This window comes from Myxine glutinosa, chromosome 4 (genome assembly GCF_964187855.1).
Source record: "Myxine glutinosa chromosome 4, kmMyxGlut1.1, whole genome shotgun sequence".
Classification (NCBI taxonomy): Eukaryota; Metazoa; Chordata; class Myxini; order Myxiniformes; family Myxinidae; genus Myxine; species Myxine glutinosa.
This window is the reverse complement of record NC_136264.1, coordinates 7,656,004-7,680,885: the sequence shown is the minus strand read 5'-3', so window position 1 is coordinate 7,680,885 and position 24,882 is coordinate 7,656,004. Positions and strand designations below refer to the sequence as shown.

Here is a 24,882-nt window from a genome sequence, read left to right as displayed (position 1 = left end):
TCATCACCACATCACATCACATTCACATCACATCATCACTTCATCATCACATCATTCATTCACATCATTTGGCATTCACATTATTTGATACAACATGTGGTATTTAATTTGAGTAATTGCTGAAATTTACACCATGATTCGAGAGGTGTCTGTTTGTGTCTTTATTTCTTAATTCTCTGTTCATTCTCTAGTTAGGAAAGGAAAGCCTTAATTGTTTAAAGTGCAACAAAATCCTAGGTTGGAATTTTGCCTAAAAACACCTACCTGGTTATTTATTCACTTATGACCTGATCTTATCCCTTTACCTATGTTTCTTCAAAATAGGACTCCATAAGCACACATATACACATACATACATACACATACATACATACATACATACATACATACATACATACATACAGTCACGTGAAAAAGTAAGTACACCCCATGTAAAGTTTTGACTTTTCCAACATATTTCAACAATATTGATAGATAAAGGTGATATAATATAACAAATATCATGAAACATTTACATTTTGTAGTCCATTGTATAATTTAAAATAAACATAAATGCAAATTTCGCATGTGGAAAAGGTACGTACACCCTTGGCTCTAATAGGTGGTATTTCCCCCTTTGGCAGAAACAACCTCAAGTAGGTGTTTCTTATAACTGTCTGCCAGTCTCTGACATCGACTGGGAGAAATTTTTGCCCACTCCTCCATGCAGAATTCTTTCAGCTGTGCGATGTTTGAGGGGTTTCTTGCATGCACAGCTCGTTTCAAATCCCTCCACAACATCTCGATGGAGTTTAGATCCGGGCTTTGACTTCGCCATTCCAGAACCCTCCATTTCTTTCTTATCAGCCATTCCTTGGTGGATTTACTGGTATGTTTCGGGTCATTGTCATGTTGCAAGGTCCACCTTCGGTTGAGCTTCAACTTTCCGACAAATGGCCTCACATTAACCTCAAACACCCTCTGGTACAATGAAGAATTCATGGTGGATTCTATGATGGTGAGCTGCCCAGGCCCTGATGCAGCAAAGCTGCCCCAAACCATATTTCCACCACCATGCGTTACAGTTGATATCAGGTTCTTGTGGTCAAATGCTGTCTTTGGTTTTCGCCAAACATGTCTTCTGGTCCTGTGGCCAAATAGCTCTACCTTTGACTCATCTCTCCAGAGAACATTGTTCCAGAAGTGCTGGTCTTTGCCGAGGTGTTCATTGGCAAACTTTAGTCTTGCCCTGATGTTCTTTCTGGACAGCAAAGGTTTCCTCCTGGCACACCTCCCATGTAGATCAAATTTGTGCAGCCTCTTTCTAATGGTAGACTCATGCACTTTGACATCAACAGTGGCAAGAGCTACCTGTAGGTCCCGTGATGACATTCTGGGGTTCTTAGAGACTTCTTCCAGCATCTTGCGGTCTGCTCTTGGGCTGAACTTGCTGGGGCAGCCTGGCCTGAAGAAGTTGGCAGTTGTTTGGAATCTTCTCCACTTGTAGATGATCTTCCGGACAGTCGAATGATTGATTTCAAATTGTTTGGAGATCTTTTTATATCCCTTCCCAGACTCGTCGGCATCTATAACCTTCTTTCTGAAGGCCTCAGAGAGCTCTTTTGATCTAGGCATGGTGACGCCGCACACTTCAACAACAAAGAGCAAACCAAACGAAATGTCTGAGGTTTAAATAAGACAGGTTCCTCCAAGATACTCTCTAACGATGTTCTAATCATTTGCACCTGAGCTGGTGCACCTGATTCTAATTTTAGGTATTTGAAGTAGTGATAAATGTAGGGGTGTGCTTACTTTTTCCACATGTGAAATTTGCATTTATGTTTATTTAAATTATACAATGGACTACAAAATGTAAATGTTTCATGATATTTGTTTTATTATATCACCTTTATCTGTCAATATTGTTGAAATGAAGATCAAATAGCTGTATGTTGAAATATGTTGAAAAAGTCAAAACTTTACATGGGGTGTACTTACTTTTTCACATGACTGTACATAAACAAACATACACATACATACATACACATACACACATACATACATACATACATACATAAACAAACATACACATACATACATACACATACATACATACATACATACATAAACAAACAAACAAACACATCCATACATACATACATAAACAAACATACACATACATACACACACACATACACACATATACATACACACATACACACAACAGGTGAATGCTGAATGCTTTAACTCTGAGTTTGCCTCAAAATATTGTGTCCCAAACCCATCTCTCTGTTCCCACCTTACCCAGTCGAACCCAGTTGCTCCTGGACACTGTGTCCTTCTCTCCTGACAAGGTGGAGAAGTTTCTGTGAATCCTCGACTCTGATTCTGCAACTGGACCAGACGCCATCAGCCTGCGGGTCTTTTAAATCCTGCTCTGCTGCTCTTTCACACCATCTTTCTGTCCTCTTCACCCTTTCTTTTGGTCAAGATCATCTGCCATCTGCTTGGAAATCAGCCAACATTACCACTTTACACAAAAAGGTGCAAAAACAGATCCTTGCAACTACAGACCAATTAGCCTGCTCCCAATAATCAGCAAAGTCATGGAATCAATCATCGTTTCTGATATCAAATACTTCCTCTTTCCAATGGCTTAATCTCTGATCATCAATTTGGATTCAGACCAGGTCACTCTACTCTGGACATGCTGCTTCTGCTGTCTCAACAATGGATGGAGGTCCTTAATGCCAAACAGGAAATCAGAACTGTCTCCCTCGACATATCACGTGCCTTCGATACGGTCTGGCACCCTGCTCTGCTCACCAAACTCTCCTCGTATGGTATCCATGGAAATTTCCACGCATGGCTTGCGGACTTTCTCTCTGGTCGTCGTCAATGTGTGGCCCTGAATGGATTTCTCTCATCTCCCCCTTCCTGTTCAGGCTGGAGTTCTCCCAAGGCAGTGTTCTGGGCCCTGTGCTTTTTCTGGTCTTCATCAATGATCTCTCTAACTCTCTGGAAAATCCTCTCTATCTCTTTGCTGATGACTCCACTCTCTGCCGCTCCATTCCTCATCCCTCAGATTGGCAGTCTGCAGCGGCCTCGCTCTCTGCAGACCTGGACAAAATCACAGACTGCTCAAACAAGTGGAACATGTCTTTCAATCCTGACAGTCTTTTTGGAGAGACATCGTAAGAGTGTGAGATTTGACTGGACAACCCTCCCATCTTCTTTGTCAGCAATCCTCTCCAAGAAGTTCTGTCACTCAAGCTTTTGGGTCTCACTATCTGCCATGATATTTCCTGGGAAAACCATATTTCCAAACTGACCTCCAAAGCCAGTCGCTGACTGGGCATCCTCCGTCGTGCGAAGTCCTTCCTTGGCACACCTGAGCTCCTCACCACATATAAGGCTATCATCCGCAGCTCAATGGAATGCTGTTCCCCCCTCTAGACCGGTGCTCCTGCCTCACACCTAGCTCGTCTTAACGCTGTTGAAACCAAAGCTTTCAGAATTATTGGAATCTCCCACGATTAAGCTGATTCTGAGGGCCTTTCACTCACTCACCGCAGGGAGGTTGGTTGTCTTTGTCTTATACCGACTGCTCTCCGGCCTTGCTCCTCCAGCTCTCTCTGGGCTCTGTCCCCCAAATATTCCTACAGGTCGCACAAGATCTGCCAGCAACCCTCTTATGGTCAAACTGCCAAAATCAAGACTCTCTGCTCACCTTCACTCCTTCATTCCTCTTTTCTCCCACCTCTGGAACAAACTCCCCCACTCTCTTCAATCCCATTCCCCTGTGGAAGTATAAAACTTCTACAGGTAAGCGAGTTTTTGCAAGCATTCCAATTGAAACCTGTACCTTGTCCTCTTAATTGATAAAAATGCATTATAATGACAATAAACTCTGATGTATTGTTAATGAGATAGAAATAGTTCAGTTCTTTGTTGAATCTTAACAATACTATGCTATAGTTTATGAAATTTATGAAATAATTATAATATTAAGGATGTGTGTGTATATATATACATGTATTACATTTAAAGGTATTTAACAGAATAATTCAGACTCTGGTTGATTCTGATTTTTCAGACTCTGATTTTTCCCAGTGTTATTAAATTTTATAAGTATTCAATGAGTGCACATGACTTGGTTTATGTACACCACATTGTTCTTCAACACCTCCCTCCAGGTCTTTAAAACAGCTGTTCACCACCATCTCTTATCTACCCCCATCCAAAACCTTGATCTTTTCTACCCCCGTTACTTCACCCCCAGATCCACTTTTTTGAAATACCGACGTCTTACCTGGAAGTCCTCGCAGTTTCCATGTGTTTTCTACCTCTCCCCCTCCTCCTTCCCACGCATCCTTCCCCCAAGCCCTCTACCTCCCACAGATCTCCTGATGTCCTTGCTCTCCATCTTGCCTCCCACTCCCTTTATCATATGTTTTATGTTTTATGTGTCAGTTTGTCTTTTTGTGATCAATGTTAGCTCTTACACGAGCCTCGAGCTTGTATATAACAAAAAAGAAAAAAAAAAAGGAGACATACATACAGGCACACATGCATACAGGCACACATACAAACAGGCACACATACATATGGGCACACATACATATAGGCACCCATACATACAGGCGCACATACATAGGCATCCATACATACAGGCACACATAAATACAGGCATCCATACATACAGGCACACATACATATGGGCACACATACATATAGGCACCCATACATACAGGTGCACATACATAGGCATCCATACATACAGGCACACATACATGCAGGCACACATACATGCAGGCATCTATACATACAGGCACACATACATACAGGCATCCATACATACAGGCACACATACATACAGGCACACATACATGCAGGCACACACACATGCAGGCATCCATACATACAGGGATCTATACATGCAGGCATCCATACATGCAGGCATCCATACATGCAGGCATCTATACATGCAGGCATCTATACATACAGGCATCCATACATGCAGGCATCTATACATACAGGCATCCATACATACAGGCATCCATACATGCAAGCATCTATACATATAGGCATCTATACATGCAGGCATCCATACATGCAGGCATCCATACATGCAAGCATCTATACATGCAGGCATCCGTACATACAGGCATCTATACATGCAAGCATCCATACATACAGGCATCTATACATACAGCCATTGATACATACAGGCACCCATACATACAGGCATCCATACATACAGGCATCTATACATGCAGGCATCCATACATACAGGCATCCATACATGCAGGCATCCATACATGCAGGCATCCATACATGCAAGCATCTATACATATAGGCATCTATACATGCAGGCATCCATACATGCAGGCATCCATACATGCAGGCATCTATACATGCAGGCATCTATACATACAGGCATCCATACATGCAGGCATCTATACATACAGGCATCCATACATACAGGCATCCATACATACAGGCATCTATACATGCAGGCATCCATACATACAGGCATCCATACATGCAGGCATCCATACATGCAGGCATCCATACATGCGGGCATCTATACATACAGGCATCCATACATGCAGGCATCTATACATACAGGCATCCATACATACAGGGATCCATAGATACAGGCATCCATAGATACAGGTATCTAGACAAACACGCATCCATAGATACAGCCATCCATACATACAGGGATCTATACATACAGGGATTCATAGATACAGGCATCCATACATACAGGGATCCATAGATACAGGCATCTATACATACAGGCATCCATACATGCAGGCATCTATACATACAGGCATCCATACATACAGGCATCCATACATGCAGACATCTATACATACAGACATCTATACATACAGGGATCTATACAAACAGGTATCTATACATACAGCCATCCATACATACAGGGATCCATACATGCAGACATCTATACATACAGGGATCCATACATACAGGGATCTATACAAACAGGTATCTATACATACAGCCATCCATACATACAGGGATCCATAGATACCGGCATCTATACATACAGGCATCCATACATACAGGCATCCATAGATACAGGCATCTATACATAGGCATCTATACATACAGGCATCCACACATACAGGCATCTATACATACAGGGATCCATAGATACAGGCATCTATACATACAGGGATCCATAGATACAGGCATCTATACATACAGGGATCCATAGATACAGGCATCTATACATACAGGCATCCATACATACAGGGATCCATAGATACAGGCATCTATACATACAGGAACCTATACATACAGGCATCCATACATGCAGGCATCCATACATGCAGGCATCCATACATACAGGCATCCATACATACAGGGATCTATAGATACAGGGATCCATAGATACAGGCATCTATACATACAGGCATCCATACATACAGGCATCCATACATGCAATCATCTATACATACACACATCTATACATGCAGGCATCCATACATGCAGGCATCCATACATGCAGGCATCAATACATACAGGCAGCCATACATGCAGGCATCCATACATGCAGGCATCCATACATACAGGCATCTATACATAGGCACCCATACATACAGCCAACGATACATACAGGCACCTATACATGCAGGCATCCATACATACAGGCATCTATACATACAGGCATCCATACATACAGGCAAATATACATACAGGCATCTATACATACAGGGATCCATAGATACAGCCATCCATACATACAGGGATCCATAGATACAGGCATCTATACATACAGGCATCCATACATACAGGGATCCATAGATACAGGCATCTATACATACAGGGATCCATAGATACAGGCATCTTTACATACAGGCACCTATACATACAGGCACCTATACATACAGGCATCCATACATACAGGCATCTATACATGCAGGCATCCATAAATACAGGCATCCATACATGCAAGCATCTATACATATAGGCATCTATACATGCAGGCATCCATACATGCAGGCATCCATACATGCAGGCATCCATACATGCAAGCATCTATACATGCAGGCATCCGTACATACAGGCATCTATACATGCAAGCATCCATACATACAGGCATCCATACATGCAGGCATCTATACATACAGGCATCCATACATACAGGGATCCATAGATACAGGCATCCATAGATACAGGTATCTAAGAGAAACACGCATCCATAGATACAGCCATCCATACATACAGGGATCTATACATACAGGGATTCATAGATACAGGCATCTATACATACAGGGATCCATAGATACAGGCATCTATACATACAGGGATCCATAGATACAGGCATCTATACATACAGGCACCTCTACATAGGCATCCATACATGCATCTATACATGCAGGCATCTATACATACAGGCGTCTATACATACAGGCATCTATACATGCAGGCATCCATACATGCAGGCATCCATACATGCAGGCATCCATACATGCAAGCATCTATACATACAGCCATCCATACATGCAGGCATCTATACATACAGGCATCTATACATGCAGGCATCTATACATACAGGCATCTATACATGCAGGCATCCATACATGCAGGCATCCATACATACAGGCATCTATACATGCAGGCGTCTATACATACAGGCATCTATACATGCAGGCATCCATACATGCAGGCATCCATACATGCAAGCATCTATACATACAGCCATCCATACATGCAGGCATCTATACATACAGCCATCCATAGATACAGGCATCTATACATACAGCCATCCATACATGCAGGCATCTATACATACAGGCATCTATACATGCAGGCGTCTATACATACAGGCATCCATACATGCAGGCATCCATACATGCAAGCATCTATACATACAGCCATCCATACATGCAGGCATCTATACATACAGGCATCTATACATGCAGGCATCTATACATACAGGCATCTATACATACAGGCATCTATACATGCAAGCATCTATACATACAGCCATCCATACATGCAGGCATCTATACATACAGGCATCTATACATGCAGGCATCTATACATACAGGCATCTATACATACAGGCATCTATACATACAGGCATCTATACATACAGGTGTAGCGGTTACCGCTGGATGCACACAATCGCCTTGCACCGGCCAGAACACGGCCAGACGCGCCTCTCCCGGGCATGCCCGGACTCACTGTTCCCGGGCACGCCCGGTCTCGTCTTTCCCGGGCATGCCCGCTCTCGCCTTTTCAGGGCTCGCCCAGAGCGTCCGGGCATGCCCGCTATCGCCTTTTCAGGGCTCGCCCAGAGCGTCCGGGCATGCCCGCTATCGCCTTTTCAGGGCTCGCCCAGAGCGTCCGGGCATGCCCGCTATCGCCTTTCCAGGGCTCGCCCAGAGCGCCCGGGCATGCCCGCTATCGCCTTTCCCGGGCTCGCCCAGAGCGTCCGGGCATGCCCGCTATCGCCTTTCCCGGGCTCGCCCAGAGCGCCCGGGCATGCCCGCTATCGCCTTTCCAGGGCTCGCCCAGAGCGTCCGGGCATGCCCGCTATCGCCTTTCCCGGGCTCGCCCAGAGCGTCCGGGCATGCCCGCTATCGCCTTTCCCGGGCTCGCCCAGAGCGTCCGGGCATGCCCGCTATCGCCTTTCCAGGGCTCGCCCAGAGCGTCCGGGCATGCCCGCTATCGCCTTTTCAGGGCTCGCCCAGAGCGCCCGGGCACGCACAGCCTCGACTTGCCAGGCCGCAGCCAAACACGCCCGGGCAGGTCCAGACTCGCCTTTCCAAGGCTCGCCCTTGATACCCGGGCATGCCCGGTATAGCTTTTGCCGGGCAAACTTCCCGACATAAATGTGTATATATATTGCTGCCCGATAAACGGGCTTGTCAGAATACCTGAGCTGTTTTGTTTCAATAAAGCAACGCGGACGAATTCCGTCTTTGGTCGCTTCAATTCTTTCGACTCGCGTTGGAGCGCAGTTCCTTCACAGGCATCCATACATGCAAGCATCTATACATACAGGCATCCATACATGCAAGCATCCATACATACAGCCATCCATACATGCAGCCATCCATAGATACAGGTATCTATCCAGCCCACGATGCTTTCGACCTACCCTCCCCCCATTTACGACACGCACCACGCACGCACAAATATGAAACGTATCATTCATGTCCTACACACAATACAACCAAGACGCTGGCGAGTCAGGATGGAGCATGCACAGAGTGACCATAAACAATCATCATACTGAAGAGCAGGGCTCTTGCTTGAGACGGACGAAGTGACGGGCAAGACACAAACTCGTCCGAGAAGATGTTTATTGTAAAAAGCAACTCGGGAACTCTCAAAAGCCCGTTTATCGGGCTGCATATATATCCACAACCAGAAAGCATAACCGAAACCGAAAGCCACGCCTCTCAGACGAGGCGTGTTTCGGTGGTCACGTGACCGACAGGTGCAAAGGATTATAACCGCACGCGCGGCACGCTTTGGTGGTCACGTGACCAGCCACCCCGGCGCCGAGGTTGGCCGCCGGTGACGTCACCGGCTGGAGCAAGGAGATTCTGCTGCTGGTCTCGCTTGGGGGACCCATGGGTCGCTACACACGCCCCCCCAGAATGGACCTGATCCAGGAAGGTCAACCTGAGGGGGGTCCGGATGACCCGCCCGAAACGACCCCTGGCCAGTCGCGGGGGGGGGGGGGGGTCCGGTGTGGTGGCGGGTGGTCGGACGGGGGGTGCAGTGGACGGGGGGCGGCCGCGCCGCGGTGGGAGAGCCAGCCGTGGAGGCTGGCCGACGTCCATGTGGGCCGGTTTGAGGCGGTCCAGCGAAATCCGGTCCGCCCGGCCGCCGATGCTGACGATGAAGGACTTGTCCCGTCGTAGGACCCGGAAGGGTCCGTCGTATGGTGGTCGGAGCGGCCCCCGGTGCGCGTCGTGGCGCACGAAGACGTACTCCGCCGAGCGGAGTGCTGGGGGGACGTAGGATTGGGGGTCGCCATGGCGGGACGTGGGCACCGGGGCGAAACGTCGGGCGGCCTCCTGGAAGTCAGTGCGCTGGCGCGCGGCGGACCGGCGGCTGGTGGCGTCGGGCATGAACTCGCCCGGTACGCGGAGGGCCTGGCCGTACACCAGCTCGGCGGTGGACGCCTGGAGGTCCTCCTTGGGGGCCGTGCGTAGGCCCAAAAGGACCCACGGGAGCCGGTCGGCCCAGCCATCGTCCTGGAGGCCGGCCATGAGTGCGGCCTTCATGGAGCGGTGGAACCGCTCGCACAACCCGTTGGCCTGGGGGTGGTAAGCCGTGGTGCGGTGTAGGTTAACGCCCAACGTGCGGGCGATCGCCCCCCATAGTTCGGACGTGAACTGTGTGCCGCGGTCCGACGAGATGTCCGCCGGTGCGCCGAAACGCGCGACCCAGGTGGCGATGAACGCCTGGGCCACGTCAGCGGTGGTGGTGGAGGTGAGGGGCACGGCCTCCGGCCACCTGGTGGTCCTGTCCACCATGGTAAGCAGGTGGGTGAACCCCTGCGATGGGGGAAGGGGACCCACCAGGTCCACGTGGACGTGGTCGAACCGTCGCTCGGGCACGGTGAAGGGAGCCTGGGTATGCCGGTGGACCTTGACCCGCTGGCAGGGTGTGCAGGCGTTGGCCCAGTCACGGACGTCCCGTCGCAGCCCATGCCAGACGAAACGCACCGCCACCAGCCGCTGGGACGCCTTCCGGCCCGGGTGAGAGAGGCCGTGGAGCAAAGCAAAAATGCGACGCCTCCAGGTGACCGGCACAACGGGGCGAGGTCGGCCTTGGGAGATGTCGCACAGCAGGACTGTGTCCGCGAAGGGGACGTCAGCCAAGCGGAGGCCCGTGTCCGCCACCCAGAGTGCCTGCACCGTGCCGTCGGTGGCCTGGTCCGCTGCCATGAGGGTGAAGTCGACGCCGAGGTGGACGGCGTTGGCGCCGGCTCGAGAAAGGCAGTCGGCCACGGCGTTGTCCTTCCCGGCGACGTGCCGGATGTCCGTGGTGTACTCCGACACGGCGGAGAGGTGGCGCTGCTGGCGGGCCGACCACGGCTCCGTGACCTTGGCAATGGCGAAAACCAACGGCTTGTGGTCGACAAAAGCCGTGAACGGGCGGCCCTCCAGTAAGTGGCGAAAATGGCGGACGGCCAGGTACAGCCAGAGGAGCTCGCAGTCGAAGGTGCTGTACTTTAACTCGTTGGGCAGGAGTTGCCGGCTGAAGAATGCGAGCGGCTGCCAGGCCGCATTTACCCATTGTTCATGGACCGCGCCCACGGCGTAGTCGGAGGCGTCCGTGGTAAGGGCGATGGGAGCCTGGGGTACCGGGTGGGCCAGCAGCGTGGCGTTGGCGAGGGCCCGTTTCGCGCCGGTGAAAGTAGCGTCCATGTCCGTGGACCAGACGACGTCGCGCTTCGCCGGCTGGCTGCGGAGGGCGGCGTACAAGGGCCGCATGAGTTGCGCAGCTCGGGGCACGAAGCGGTGATAAAAGTTCACCATCCCGAGGAACTCCTGCAGCGCCTTGACAGAGCGGGGACGCGGGAAAGCGGCGATGGCTTCGACTTTGGCCGGCAGCGTCACGGCGCCGGTCCGGGTGATGCGGTGGCCCAAAAAGTCGATCGTCGCCGCACCGAAGTGACATTTGGCCGGGTTGACGATCAATCCGTGCTTGCTGAGGCGGCCGAACAGCGTCCGGAGGTGGAGGAGGTGCTCGGCTCTGGACGTGCTGGCGACGAGAATGTCGTCCAAGTAGGTATAGAGGAACGGCAAGTCGCGCAGCACGCCGTCCATCAGGCGCTGGAACGCCTGCGCCGCGTTTTTGAGGCCGAAGGGCATCCGGAGGAATTCAAAGAGGCCGAAAGGTGTAATCACGGCCGTCTTCGGGATGTCGGCCGGGCGGACGGGCACCTGGTGGTACCCCCGAATCAGGTCCACTTTTGAAAAAATGGTCCGCCCCGCCAACCGGGTGGAAAAATCCTGGATGTGCGGGACGGGGTACCTGTCGGGGGTAGTGGCGTCGTTGAGGCGGCGGTAGTCGCCGCATGGCCGCCATCCGCCCCCCGGCTTCGGGACGATGTGTAGCGGAGAGGCCCAGGCGCTGTCGGAGCGCCGCATGATGCCGAGGCGCTCCAACGCCGCGAACTCGGCCTTGGCGATGGCGAGTTTGGCGGGGTCGAGACGGCGAGCCCTGGCGTACACCGGCGGGCCCGTAGTGGGGATGTGATGCTCGATGCCGTGGCGCACCGCGATGGCCGAAAACGTCGGTCGTGTGAGGGCCGGGAACTCCGCAAGGAGGCGTGCGAAGTCGTCCGCCAATGGGAGGGCGCAGGAAAACACGGTGGGCGCGGCACGGCTCAAGGCGCATGCCAGGGAGCTGAAAGGTTCAGCGTTGACGAGACGCCGGTGTTTCACGTCGACCAGCAGCCCGTGGGCGCACAGGAAATCGGCCCCGAGCAAAGCCATGGGGACGTCCGCCGTCACGAACTCCCAGTGAAAGAGCTGGCTGCCGAAGCGGAGGGCGACGGTGCGTGGGCCGAAGGTGCGGATGGCGGAGCCGTTGGCCGCGACCAAGGGGGGGCCGCAAACGGCGGCCCGCCTGTCCTCCGCCGAAGCGGGAATGACGCTCAGTTGAGCGCCGGTGTCGCAGAGGAAGCGCCGTCCCGACGCTCGGTCCGCGATGAACAGCAGGTTTCCGGAACAGCCGGCGTTCATTGCTGGTAGGGAACGCCGGCTCGCCCGTTTCCCGACTTGCCGAATGCCGAATGTGCCCGTGGGCCGACATGATCGGGCCTGCCGCCCGAACCTGGCGTGGAAATAACACCAGGCCAGGTCCGGCGGGGGCTCCGGTCGATGAGTCGGGCCCGGGCGACGTGGCGTCGCCGCTGCCAGTCGCGCCGGCCCGGCGGCCTCCGGGAAGGAAACTGCGTCGCGGGCGTCGGGCGGGTGGGCGGGAAGGCTCCCGGCCGCCACCCCGACGAGCTGGCTCGCCGCTTCGGCGAGCTGGCTTGCCGAAGCGATCTTGTCGGCCTCCTTGGCGAGGTCGCGGGGGTTCACGATGGTCGTACCTGCCAGGGCGACCCATACCTGGGCCGGGAGCTGGCGAAGAAAGAGCTCCTGAAACAGGAAATCCGAGGGGTGGTCGCCGAGCAACGCGAGCATGTAATCCATGCGTTCGGACGGGCGCGTATCGCCGAGCTCAGGAAGGTCGAGCAGGCGTCGTGCGCGCTCAGCCGGGGAGAGGGCGAAAGCGCCCAGCAGAAGTGCCTTGATGGCGTCGTACTTGCCGTCAGTGGGCGGGTTCTGGAGGAAGCTCAGGCAGCGGGCGGCGGTCGCGGAGCCAAGCGCGGCGACCACATAATGGTATCGCGTGGCGTCCTCCTTTATGCCACGCAGGGCGAACTGGGAGTCCGCCTGCGCGAACCAGACGGCGGCATGTGCTTCCCAGAAGGTGGGCAGTTTGAGGGACACTGCGGTGTCCATCGCGCGTCGTAAATTCGGTGTCACCAATGAAGAGCCGGGCTCTTGCTTGAGACGGACGAAGTGACGGGCAAGACACAAACTCGTCCGAGAAGATGTTTATTGTAAAAAGCAACTCGGGAACTCTCAAAAGCCCGTTTATCGGGCTGCATATATATCCACAACCAGAAAGCATAACCGAAACCGAAAGCCACGCCTCTCAGACGAGGCGTGTTTCGGTGGTCACGTGACCGACAGGTGCAAAGGATTATAACCGCACGCGCGGCACGCTTTGGTGGTCACGTGACCAGCCACTCCGGCGCCGAGGTTGTCCGCCGGTGACGTCACCGGCTGGAGCAAGGAGATTCTGCTGCTGGTCTCGCTTGGGGGACCCATGGGTCGCTACAATACTGAAATACGCCATTTGGTGTCGGTTTGTCTGTCTGATGATTGTTTGACCATGATACACATTGATACAATCCGTCGTTACTTATCCAATCTCAACCAAACTTGACAAGATGACTAAGGGTTACACAATGAAGGTTGTAGCACATTCCTTTACCCCCTTCTCAAGGAGGTTTTCTCCCCTGAGCGGGTTTTCCCTGCCATTGCCGTCAATGGGGTTGTGTAATGAGGTGTATATTATCCATGTTATCGTGGCGTTTTTCCAAGGCCGCTTCTAATAACAAAATTAATGATAAGAACATAATATTAATGTTATTACAAAACAATAGTAATACAGTGGAACCTTGACTTGCGAGTTTAATTCGTTCCGTGACCGAGCTCGTAACTCAAATTGCTCGTATCTCAAATCAAATTTCCCCATTGAAATGCATTGAAATGCTATTAATCCGTTCCAGCCCGCCAAAAACCACACCAATTTTTTAAAAAATATACAGTATATATAAAAATATCTCGCGCTTTATATTTCACCTGTATGCAGCATACAAGTTGGCAGGATGGCCTGGACTGGAGGTACGCACACTTGACTCTAAAGTCTAAACTGTCCAGCCTGGGTTTGAATCCCGACCCAGCTATAACCTGTCATGGGTGAATCACAGGCAGGGTGATTCATCAATGTGTGTACCGCTAAACTGGGCGCCCCGTTTGCGTCCCATTAGTTGTTGGATGTTAAGGATCTCACCGTGTTTTCCACAAAGAGCAGGCGAGCTATCGCCGGCACTCTGAACAAGTTGTGGCCTGGCATGGCATGAACATGAAATGTTCGACATGAACATGAAATTTTCCGAAATAACCAAAATGCGAAAACAAAAATGCAGCGCTATACGACAGAGATACGTACTGTACTTGAACGGCAAGATAACCACGTGACCAGAACCTACCTGGTGGCGTAAACTCGAAATAACCAAAATGCGAAAACAAAAATGCAGCGCTATACGACAGAGATACGTACTGTACTTGAACGGCAAGATAACCACGTGACCAGAACCTACCTGGCGGCGTAAACTCTAAATAACCAAAATGCGAAAACAAAAATGCAGCGCTATACGACAGAGATACATACTGTACTTGAACGGCAAGATAACCACGTGACCAGAACCTACCTGGCGGCGTAAACTCGAAATAACCAAAATGCGAAAACAAAAATGCAGCGCTATACGACAGAGATACGTACTGTACTTGAACGGCAAGATAACCACGTGACCAGAACCTACCTGGCGGCGTAAACTCGAAATAACCAAAATGCGAAAACAAAAATGCAGCGCTATACGACAGAGATACTGTACGTGCACGGCAAGATAACCACGTGACCGGAACCCACCTGGCGGCGTAAACTCAAAATAACCGAAATGCGAAATCTAAAATGCAGCGCTATACGACAGAGATACTGTACTTGAACGGCAAGATAACCACGTGACCGGGTGGCGAAAGCTCGTAACTCGGATCTCGGCTCGCATCTCAAAGCAATAAACCGCCCGAGCGACGGCTCGTATCTCGAAAAACTCGTAAGTTGGGGCACTCGTAAGTCAAGGTTCCACTGTACTAATATAATAATGTCCCACCTCCCCAAGGTGTTTTTACTCCTTGAACAAACATCGAGTCAACGTTTAGAAATAGCTAATCACGGCGTTTTCGTGGGAGAAACGGCCCAACCACCCAACAGCCTCCACGAGAAGAAAAATATTACAAACCACAAACACGTATGCTTAGCTTTTTTAACAGTCGCTAATGCTTTTTATAACAATAAAGGAAGAAATTTGGAGGAATCCGGATGTTACTCAATGCTTATCACGATGCCGAACGCACCGGATCGTAGATCTACTGTAGTCTATGTACCCCACAAGGAATAATAGCACGAACTTCCTGCCGCGAATGTGGAGTTCTTCCAAGGCGTATTTGTGGTTTTTCCAAAGCTGCTTCTGATTACAAAGGTAACTATAAAGAGCAATCAGAGATTGCAGACCCTCGCCAGACCATGTTTACAGTGGTTTTTAAAGCTTTTGTGTTAAAACAAATATGGCGGCCGAACCACTTGACTGATGACGTCACCATTTTTTTCCTCCACCATTTTATCCCTCGATGATGCTCACAAAATTTCTTCTTATCAGATGAAGTTTTGTACGAGTCGAATTATGACGTCATAATGGAGGCAACTACGACATCATCATTAACATATTTTATTCCCCATGAAGAGATCTTTACAATGAGCCATGTCTCAATTTTTCTATGCAGCGGTTTCGGAGATATAGAGGTGCAAATTTTTTTGGGCTTTCCAAGATGGCGGCTGAACCACATGACCGATGACATTATCATAAAAAAGTTTCTCCACCGTTTTCTGCCTACATGACACTCAATAAATTTCATCTTGATCGGATGAAGTTTTGTACTCGTAAAATTATGACGTCATAATGGAGGCACCTATGACATCATCATTAACGTATTTTATTCCCCATGGAGAGTTCTTTACAATGAGCCATGTCTCAATTTTTTCTATTCAGCACTTTCGGAGATACAGGTGCAAAGTTTTTCGGTTTTCCAAGATGGTGCCCATACCGCGTGAACCATGACGTCATAATTATCATTTAAAAAATTTACAGGAGGTGTTGTGAACTATGATGAAAGTTGCACCTATGGTGAAATTTTCCTGTCAATCGCACCAAAGGTGCAGAGAAAATCATATTTATTTTGTGCAGACAAACAAACAGACAGATGAAAAATCACTCGTAGAGCAACACTTGGCAAAACAGAACAAAGTGGAATGGCACTCAGTGGAGCATCCTTTTGACCTAAAAAATAATTAGTGGTTGAATTCAGTGACCTGATATGCAAATCGCCTTCAACGTTTAAGTTCATCTGACTAGTGAGGTACCGGTGCTAGCGTGCTATGCACGGGTGGGAGGCCAGAAGCAAACAGACAATGCAGAAACGGCGAATGCTAAAGCATGAAACCAATAAATTGCACATTCCTGTAGCACCTTCAGTTGCACGTCAGACATGGACAGCAAGTTCGTGAAGGACTTCCATGAAAAACGTACCCGTTCACAAACAAACGGGTACGTTTGTTCCATACCCAGTCAATGGCGAATCTGCATGTGGCGATCCGCGAATTTCACGTTTAGAAAGTAGAAACCATCACGGCATTTCGTCATTCACTTGAACTCGATATCTCTTTTTTCATTCCAAACAGCATAACTCCAATCACAAATTAAATAACATTAATATAAAAAATTAAACTTTTACCAACATTCGTGACATAAACAAATATTTAAATCCTGATGTGAAGTTCCGTACGGTTGGGTGAACACAATTACAAATTCAAAATCGTAATTGTATTCACTCACTTCCAATCATCAATTGATACTTTAACAAAATACTGTTTTAAATAACGGTTGTATTGGGATATTATCAAACCAGCTCATTGCCGTAATCTGTCCACTTCCGCATTCGTGGCAGGTTCATAATTCTCATCAAAATCGAAACAGTATTTGTAGAATTTCAATAAAAGCCACATCACTGTTCATATCGGTAAATATTATTCCATCGTGTTTGGAAAAATTGGAAAAATTGGAAAAGCAATATAGCCTATTTTACTCCAGGGGGTCCCAGTATTACCCACCCAAAATATCGTTGCGAACGGTTGAGCCGTTTTTGCGTCACCTGGGAACGGACAGACAGACGGACATTTGGTGAATTATAGTAAGATGAAAATTGACAATTTGAGAAATTTGGCCGATGTTGACCTTTTTTTTTTCTTTTTTTTTGTATACAAGATTGAGGCTCGTGAAAGAACTAACATTAATCACACAAAAAGTCAAACCGACACATAAAACATAGAATAAGGGGAGCAGAAGACAAGATGGGGAGAGAGAGTGGGAAGGACACAGGTTTTTTTACAGGCCTCTAATACAGCCAACTTCCCACACATTGAGAAGGGTTTTTTTTCTACCGCCATTTTAGATCGCTTTTTTCCGTGGAATATTTATTTTGTTTTTTTTACCACCGCTCTGGTCAACCTGAAGCATTGGTATTTTCGACTCCTGAAAATCAACATTTTACGATAGGTTTACCCGCTGAGACTTTCAACCAGCTTCTGGGGAGCATTCGCTGCATCTCGGTCGCCACGTTCGTCGTGCGTAACGGAGACAGAGGATTGCCAAGAAGCATCTAATCACCGTATGACCACAGGTGGGTAGAACTCCACACATTATTATTACAATGTCACCAGTACTTTATCAATCGGGTGTCACTCATCTATGGGTGGCCCAGGAAATAATTAATGTTCTTGGAAAAATATATATATCAAAATGCCTTGTAAATATTACCAAGCGTTTAGATAATATTACATGTATGTAGTAACATACATATTACATGAATGTAGGTAAACGCTTATGTATGTAGGTGCCTAGGTTTACCGACATATTGCATCAGAGCATACCTGTCGCTGTTAGTGTGAAGTTCAAAGAAATCTGAACGAGAGTGGCGCCCGATACAATAGGCAATGAGACCCAATAACAAGGCCAGTCCCAAGATGCCTGCAAGTGTGCCGAAAAGGATTTTGAAGAAGGCGTCCGTGAGAATAGTTGAAATCTGGCAGCGATCTCCTGTGGACTGGTACATGCTGCTGCTCTGGCCACAGCTGGGAATGAAAAAATTCTGATAAATACCCGACTTACTAAAAATGCATAAATGTGCAAGAAAAAAGGAATACAACATTTCTGTATATGTTAAATCAAGGGAATAGTAAGAATCGTACAAATTGAAAAAGAAGTAAAAATAGAAATAGAAATAGACATCAAAGTGCAAACATAAAATATGCAAACAAATACATACATGACATACAAATATGTAGGATTTGGTCACATGATGAGGTACAGCATCAATTAAATGTTGAATGTATTCTATTCGGCTTCCTGGGAGGTTCACACTGGAAGCTTATTGTTATGTTAAGGATTATTAGGCTTCCTGGGAGGTTCACACTGGAGACCTATTGTTATTGTCAGGATTATTAGGCTTCCTGTGACATTCCCACTGGAGACCTGTTGTTCTTGTCAGGATTATTAGGCCTCCTGAGAGGTTCCCACTGGAAACCTATTGTTCTTGTAAGGATTATAAGGCTTCCTGTGACATTCCCACTGGAGACCTGTTGTTCTTGTCAGGATTATTAGGCCTCCTGAGAGGTTCCCACTGGAAACCTATTGTTCTTGTAAGGATTATAAGGCTTCCTGTGACATTCCCACTGGAGACCTATTGTTATTGCAAGGATTATTAGGCTTCCTGTGACATTCCCACTGGAAGCCTATTGTTCTTCTGTCCCCAACCAGATTCCCACTAGACTACTGGAAGCCTATTGTTATTGTAATAATTATTAGGCTTCCTGTGAGGTTCCCACTGGTACCCTATTGTTCTGGTAAGGATTATTATGGGATTTTTTTGTTGTTGTTTTTTGTACAAGATCAAGGCTCGTGGAAGAGCTAACATTAATAATAAAAAACATAAACGGACACATAAAACATATTATAAAGGGAGTGGTAGACAAGATGGGGAGACAGAAGGAAGCACACAAGTACAACAGTGGAGAACAGGGATATCGGGAGTACTGTGGGAGGGAGAGGGCTTGGGTGGAGGAAAAGGGAGAGGTGGGAGAGGTGGGAGAGGTAAAAGCAAATGGACCCTGCTAGGACTTCAAGGAAAGAAGTCTATTTCAAAAAAGTGGATCGGGGTGAATTAACGGGGGTAGAAAAGATCAAGGTTTTGTATGGGGGAAGATAAGAGATGTAGCTGAACAGCTGTTTTAAAGACCTGGAGGGTGGAGTGGGATTGAAGAGAGTGGGGGAGTTTGTTCCAGAGGCGGGAGAAAAGAGGAATGAAGGAGTGAAGGTGGGCAGAGAGTCTTGATTTTGGCAGTTTAACCATAAGAGGGTTGCAGGCAGATCTTGTGCGACCTGTAGGAATATTTGGGGGACAGGGCACAGACAGTGCTGAGGGAGCAAGGCCGGAGAGGAGTCGGTAGAAGACAGAAAGACCACAAACATGCCTGCGGTGAGTAAGTGAAAGGCCCTCGGAGTTAGATTCATCGCGGGAGATTCCAATGATTCTGAAAGCTTTGGTTTCAACAGCGTGAAGACGAGCTAGGTGTGAGGCAGGAGCACCAGCCCAGAGGGGAGAGCAGTATTCCATTGAGCTGTGGATGAAAGCCTTGTATGTGGTGAGGAGCTCAGATGTGCCGAGGAAGGACTTCGCACGACAGATGATGCCCAGTCGGCGACTGGCTTTGGAGGCCAGATTGGAAATGTGGTGTTCCAATAGTCACAGGAAGGCCTACTGTGACGTTTCCACTGGAAGCCTATTGTTCTGTTAAGGATTATTTAGCTTCCTGTGGCGTACACACTGGAAGCCTATTGTTCTGTTAAGGATTATTCAGCTTCCTGTGACGTTCACACTGGAAGCCTATTGTTCTGTTAATGATTATTAGGCTTCCTGTGACGTTCCCCCTGGAAACCTATTGTTCTGTTGAGGATTATTCAGCTTGCTGTGACGTTCACACTGGAAGCCTATTGTTCTGTTAAGGATTACTAGGCTTCCTGTGACGTTCCCGCTGGAAACCTATTGTTCTGTTAAGGATTATTCAACTTCCTGTGACCTTCCCACTGGAATACTGGAAGCCTATTGTTCTTGTATGGATTATTATGCTTCCTGTGAGGTTCCCACTGGAAGCCTATTGGTGTTCTCAATATTATTAGTCTTCCATGTCTTGTCAATCTTGACAAATTTCACACTCACTATGTCTCTCTGGAAAGACCATCTGGAAATCCCTCCCATCTACTTTCTGAGCAATCCTCTTGAAGAAATTTTGTCACTCAAGCTTTTGGTTCTCACTATCTGCCATGATCTTTCCTGGGAAAATCACATTTCCCAGCTGGCCTCCAAAGCCAGTTTCTGACTTCCTTTGCATCCTTTGTTGTCCGTCTTCGTTTACTGTGTCCCTTTGCCTTACTGTTGGCATTTCTCCCTTCTCTTTCTGCTGTTCCTTTTGTTATGCTGTGTCGTGATTCATTGTGTTCTAGCTGTTCCATGAGCCTTGACTCTGCATTCAAAAAAGGATAAAGTTGTGGAGGCAACGTCGACAGCATATGGCAGTTTATTGCAAGATTAAAAAGGAGAAAGGAAATACAGGACTTCAAGGAGGATTTTGAGATAAACAGACAGAGTAAAAGAGATATAAAGTAGAGAAAGTGTGGACACAACCATTAAAATAATGAACAAACAGTACCTGCACTTTGGCCCAGATGGAGTGTGAGAACAATTTCCACCATTGCAATAGTTGATATTGCTTTTGCATGGAGAGATGCAGTAAATTGCTGTGCCATTTGTCTGAATATGATATCCTGTGTACGTTGTGTCACATTTGAAGAAGTTGTTCAATTCGCTTGCTGTAACAGTGTGGCAGGAAAACAAAGGTATTCATTTGGAGATTTGTGCGAGCATGCATCTGCGTAGTTTGTCCAGACACTTAAAACCACCTTTAGAGGCCATTTTTTCCCCGCAAGCGGGGGTTGGCCTTTTTCGGGGACCGTGGTTGTTGTTGTTTTTCGGTCCCCTTTTTGAAGCAATGTTTTACGGCCGGATGCCCTTCCTGACGCCAACCCTTTTTGCCGCCTTTAACGACAAACAGGGAATTACCAGTGAACTGGTACTCAATTAGCCGACCTCGGAAGGATGACAGGCTGAGTCAACCCCCCTGGCGTTAATTCAGCGATCGACCGGGATTCGAACCCAGGATCCTAGGATCCTAAGCCGGCACCCTAGCCGCTAGCCCAACACCAGGGTCCAGACACTTAGCAATTTGAAAAAGCTCCAGTGATGTGGACACCAACTCACCATTTATCTGTTCAATTTCAACTGATTGTTCCACCTTTTTAGTGTTGCGTTTGAGACTTTTACATTTTTCTTCAATTGCTTTTTTCATTGAACCATTGTATATTTCATCGATGTTGTTGGTGGTGTAATTATAATAAGCCTTGAAAGAAGCCTTAAGGTGACCATTGCTGTCGCTGTATACAAAAAGGGAATACATTTTAACTTTTAAACAAATAAAGGCTACATTTCACAATATTTAAAACTGATACATGAAGGAAGTGATGAAGTATTTACTTACGTGTATTTAAATTCGTTGATAGCAAAAGAGTCACCCAATTTACACACAGTAGATAATTCATCTTTGATCTGAAAATGCAGCATGGGAACGCAATTATAAATTACTAATGGTTTTTGTAAGTTTATTTAAAATCACAGAAGGTGAAGTGAATTGACGTGTTTAAACCACAACTAATAGCATGAGAGCAGTGGCAGCAGTGAAACGTTACCTCTTCCTCAAGTAATGTTTGATCATTCTGTGTTGCAGGATACTCTTTGTTGGGGAATATTATGCTGATTGCAAATTCCACTTTTGGAGGTGTTATCCCTAAAACAAAGACATCAAAAACTTGTCATTGATCATTGATACATATTATTGATGCAACACACATATTTCCCAATGGATGAATTTATTTCCAATGACATATTGAGAACATTTGCGGATTTCTCAAGTCTCACTGGTCAACATGAATTTCTCATCTGTACCATATAAATTTAAATTTCATACAAAATCTTTGCCTCAAAAAAGGACAAATTCATATCTCCAGAAATGAATATCTTTCACTGAGCATGGCAAGCCATACTTGCAAAAAATGACAACACAAACGTGTATAATGCAAAAAATTATCCTTGCAACCTTGTGTGTGTGTGTGTGTGTGTGTGTGTGTGTTTTCCTTCCAAAAATTATCCTTGTGTGTGTGTGTGTATATATATATATATATATATATATATATATATATATATATATATATATATATATATATATATATATTATATATACATATAGTGGGGCAACTTAGCATAACAATTGTGCATTTTGTGAGGAAATCACCAAATTTGGCACACTAGTAGACTATCCTATTATGAACAGATTTGGATATTGGGCCATCTCAAATTCAGCCCCGGATGGCTGTGGCAGCCATTTTCCAAAATGACACCTTCAGCTTGTTCCGACGAATTGCATCATCAATTGGCTTGGTCCTTTCCACCAGGCATTCTCTGGTGAAAGCCTGGAACTGCTCTTGGCCAATCTTCTTCACATTCCTGACAGTCTCGACTGACAGTCAGGACCTGCAATTTCCTTTGTGTCAAGGACACCCAGATCCATGCTCTCTTCCTCAAAGGGGTTGCCAAGCTCTTCTATGACGCTGACAAGGGCGCGGACATCCTTGGCGAAAGAGGTCTGCACACTTGGTGTCTGGTCATGATGACGTGTGTCCTCTCACCTCCCCCAGTGTTGATGGCCATCTTGGAACTCTTCTATGGCCCTGGCAACTTCTGGTCCGGCAATCATCCAACGCCGCAGGGCACTTGGGTTGTCAGTGAGGCCGACTGCTCCATAATCTCCAATGATGCAGGTGTTATTCTGTTCATGCGCCTGGTCGATTGGGATCGAAGAGAACACCTTCTTCATCTTCTGTACAGTGAAGTTGCCAGCCCTGAATTCTCTGGCTACATCTGGGTGCTTCATTGGGAGTGTTACCATGTCGCTCAGGTGAACAGGGACCCACCTGGCATAGTGTGTGTGGTCTAAGGCAGGGAACCATGGGACCAGTTCCGTCAGGGCATCAAGGTACATCGTGAATGAAGCCTGCCGCAGAGAACGCACGTAGACCAGCACCAACATCTCTAGTTCCAGCACAGTTGCCCAGTACTGAAAGTTGGGAATGTCTTCTCCTCTCTGGTGACAGCAGTCTTCGAACTCAGGCAGGTCTTCTGCATCATCAGCATATGTCATACAGTGGCGTTCATACGCACGGTGTTGCAGGATGTGCAGTGCCGCTGCAGTGATTTGATGAACTCTTCTTGTGCGGGTGACGTGGGCAGCTCGCAGGAAGGAGTCGGCCGTCCCTGGCGTTGCAATCTCAGCTTGCAAATCTGCAAAATCTGCAAATCTTGCAAAAATCAAATCTCTGAATCTGAGATGGCCCAATATCCAGATCTTTTCATAATATGATAGTCTACTAGTGTGCCAAATTTGGTGCTTTCCTCACAAAATGCACAATTGTTATGCTAAGTTGCCCTACTAATGTGACTGTCTGTGTGTGAACGGGCCCGTTTGTCTTGGGATAAGTTAAGACTGTTTAAGACTGCACTGTGTTTTCTTCCTCTTCTTCTTATTGTACAAAGTGTAAATAAATCGTGTTATTCCTTTCTTCCAAGTTCGACCGTTTCAGTGATTTCCTCCATTGGGTAAGCGTGGCACGATTACGAACCGCTTGAATCGGGTTTAGTCCTTGATAACGGCTCGGGTCATGGGTTCGCTACTGCTCAGCGTATCCACCAACACCCGTGATTCGGGCGGGGCTTATTTCCTCGTTTCTGGGCGGCGCAAGTACTTAGGTATTAGTGATTAGTCCTACGACCCTACTTCGCGCTGTCCAGGAGTGACGTCATAGGTCCCGGGTCCCGTCGGCTAGTCAAAGACAAGGGGACTAATCCCCCCTTGGTAAAGGGGAAAGGCCGGCGCTGAGATCCGCAACAATTGGTGTCAGGAGTGGGATTTGACCCGACGTGCGCTTAACACACTCAAAATTACGAGCGGCCGAAATTTAATTATTAACATCCAAATTAAAATCGTGCAATGGATAACCAAGACGGTCGGATGCCGGTGGGGGGAAATGAGGAAGTAGAGGAGGAGTTAGAATCAACCCAGGACCCCCGGGAAGAATGGGAAGAAGAGGAGAACATTGATGAGGGTGCAGCAGTCGGGGTGGCAGTGGAAGAAAATGGCGGCACCTCGCACATGGTGGCGAGGGCCGCGCCCGCTGCGCAAGTGGGGGTGGTGGATATGCAATCCTATATGGACACC

At 47.8% G+C, this 24,882-nt stretch overlaps 1 protein-coding gene across 4 annotated transcripts in view; it reads right to left on the bottom strand.

Annotated features, from left to right (window-relative positions):
* Positions 1-24,882, bottom strand: part of LOC137424369 (mucin-4-like) — a 115,920-nt gene that overhangs the window by 24,018 nt on the left and 67,020 nt on the right. For 3 of the 4 annotated variants that reach the window (XM_078775399.1, XM_078775401.1, XM_078775400.1), the window contains 5 exons: positions 22,301-22,398; positions 22,093-22,160; positions 21,816-21,988; positions 21,208-21,367; positions 18,373-18,573 (listed from right to left, as the gene is read on the bottom strand). In XM_078775399.1, the coding sequence (XP_078631525.1) occupies positions 18,373-18,573; positions 21,208-21,367; positions 21,816-21,988; positions 22,093-22,160; positions 22,301-22,398 (700 nt within the window). The remainder of the gene's footprint in view (positions 1-18,372; positions 18,574-21,207; positions 21,368-21,815; positions 21,989-22,092; positions 22,161-22,300; positions 22,399-24,882) is intronic. The other variant, XM_078775402.1, reaches the window with a different exon arrangement.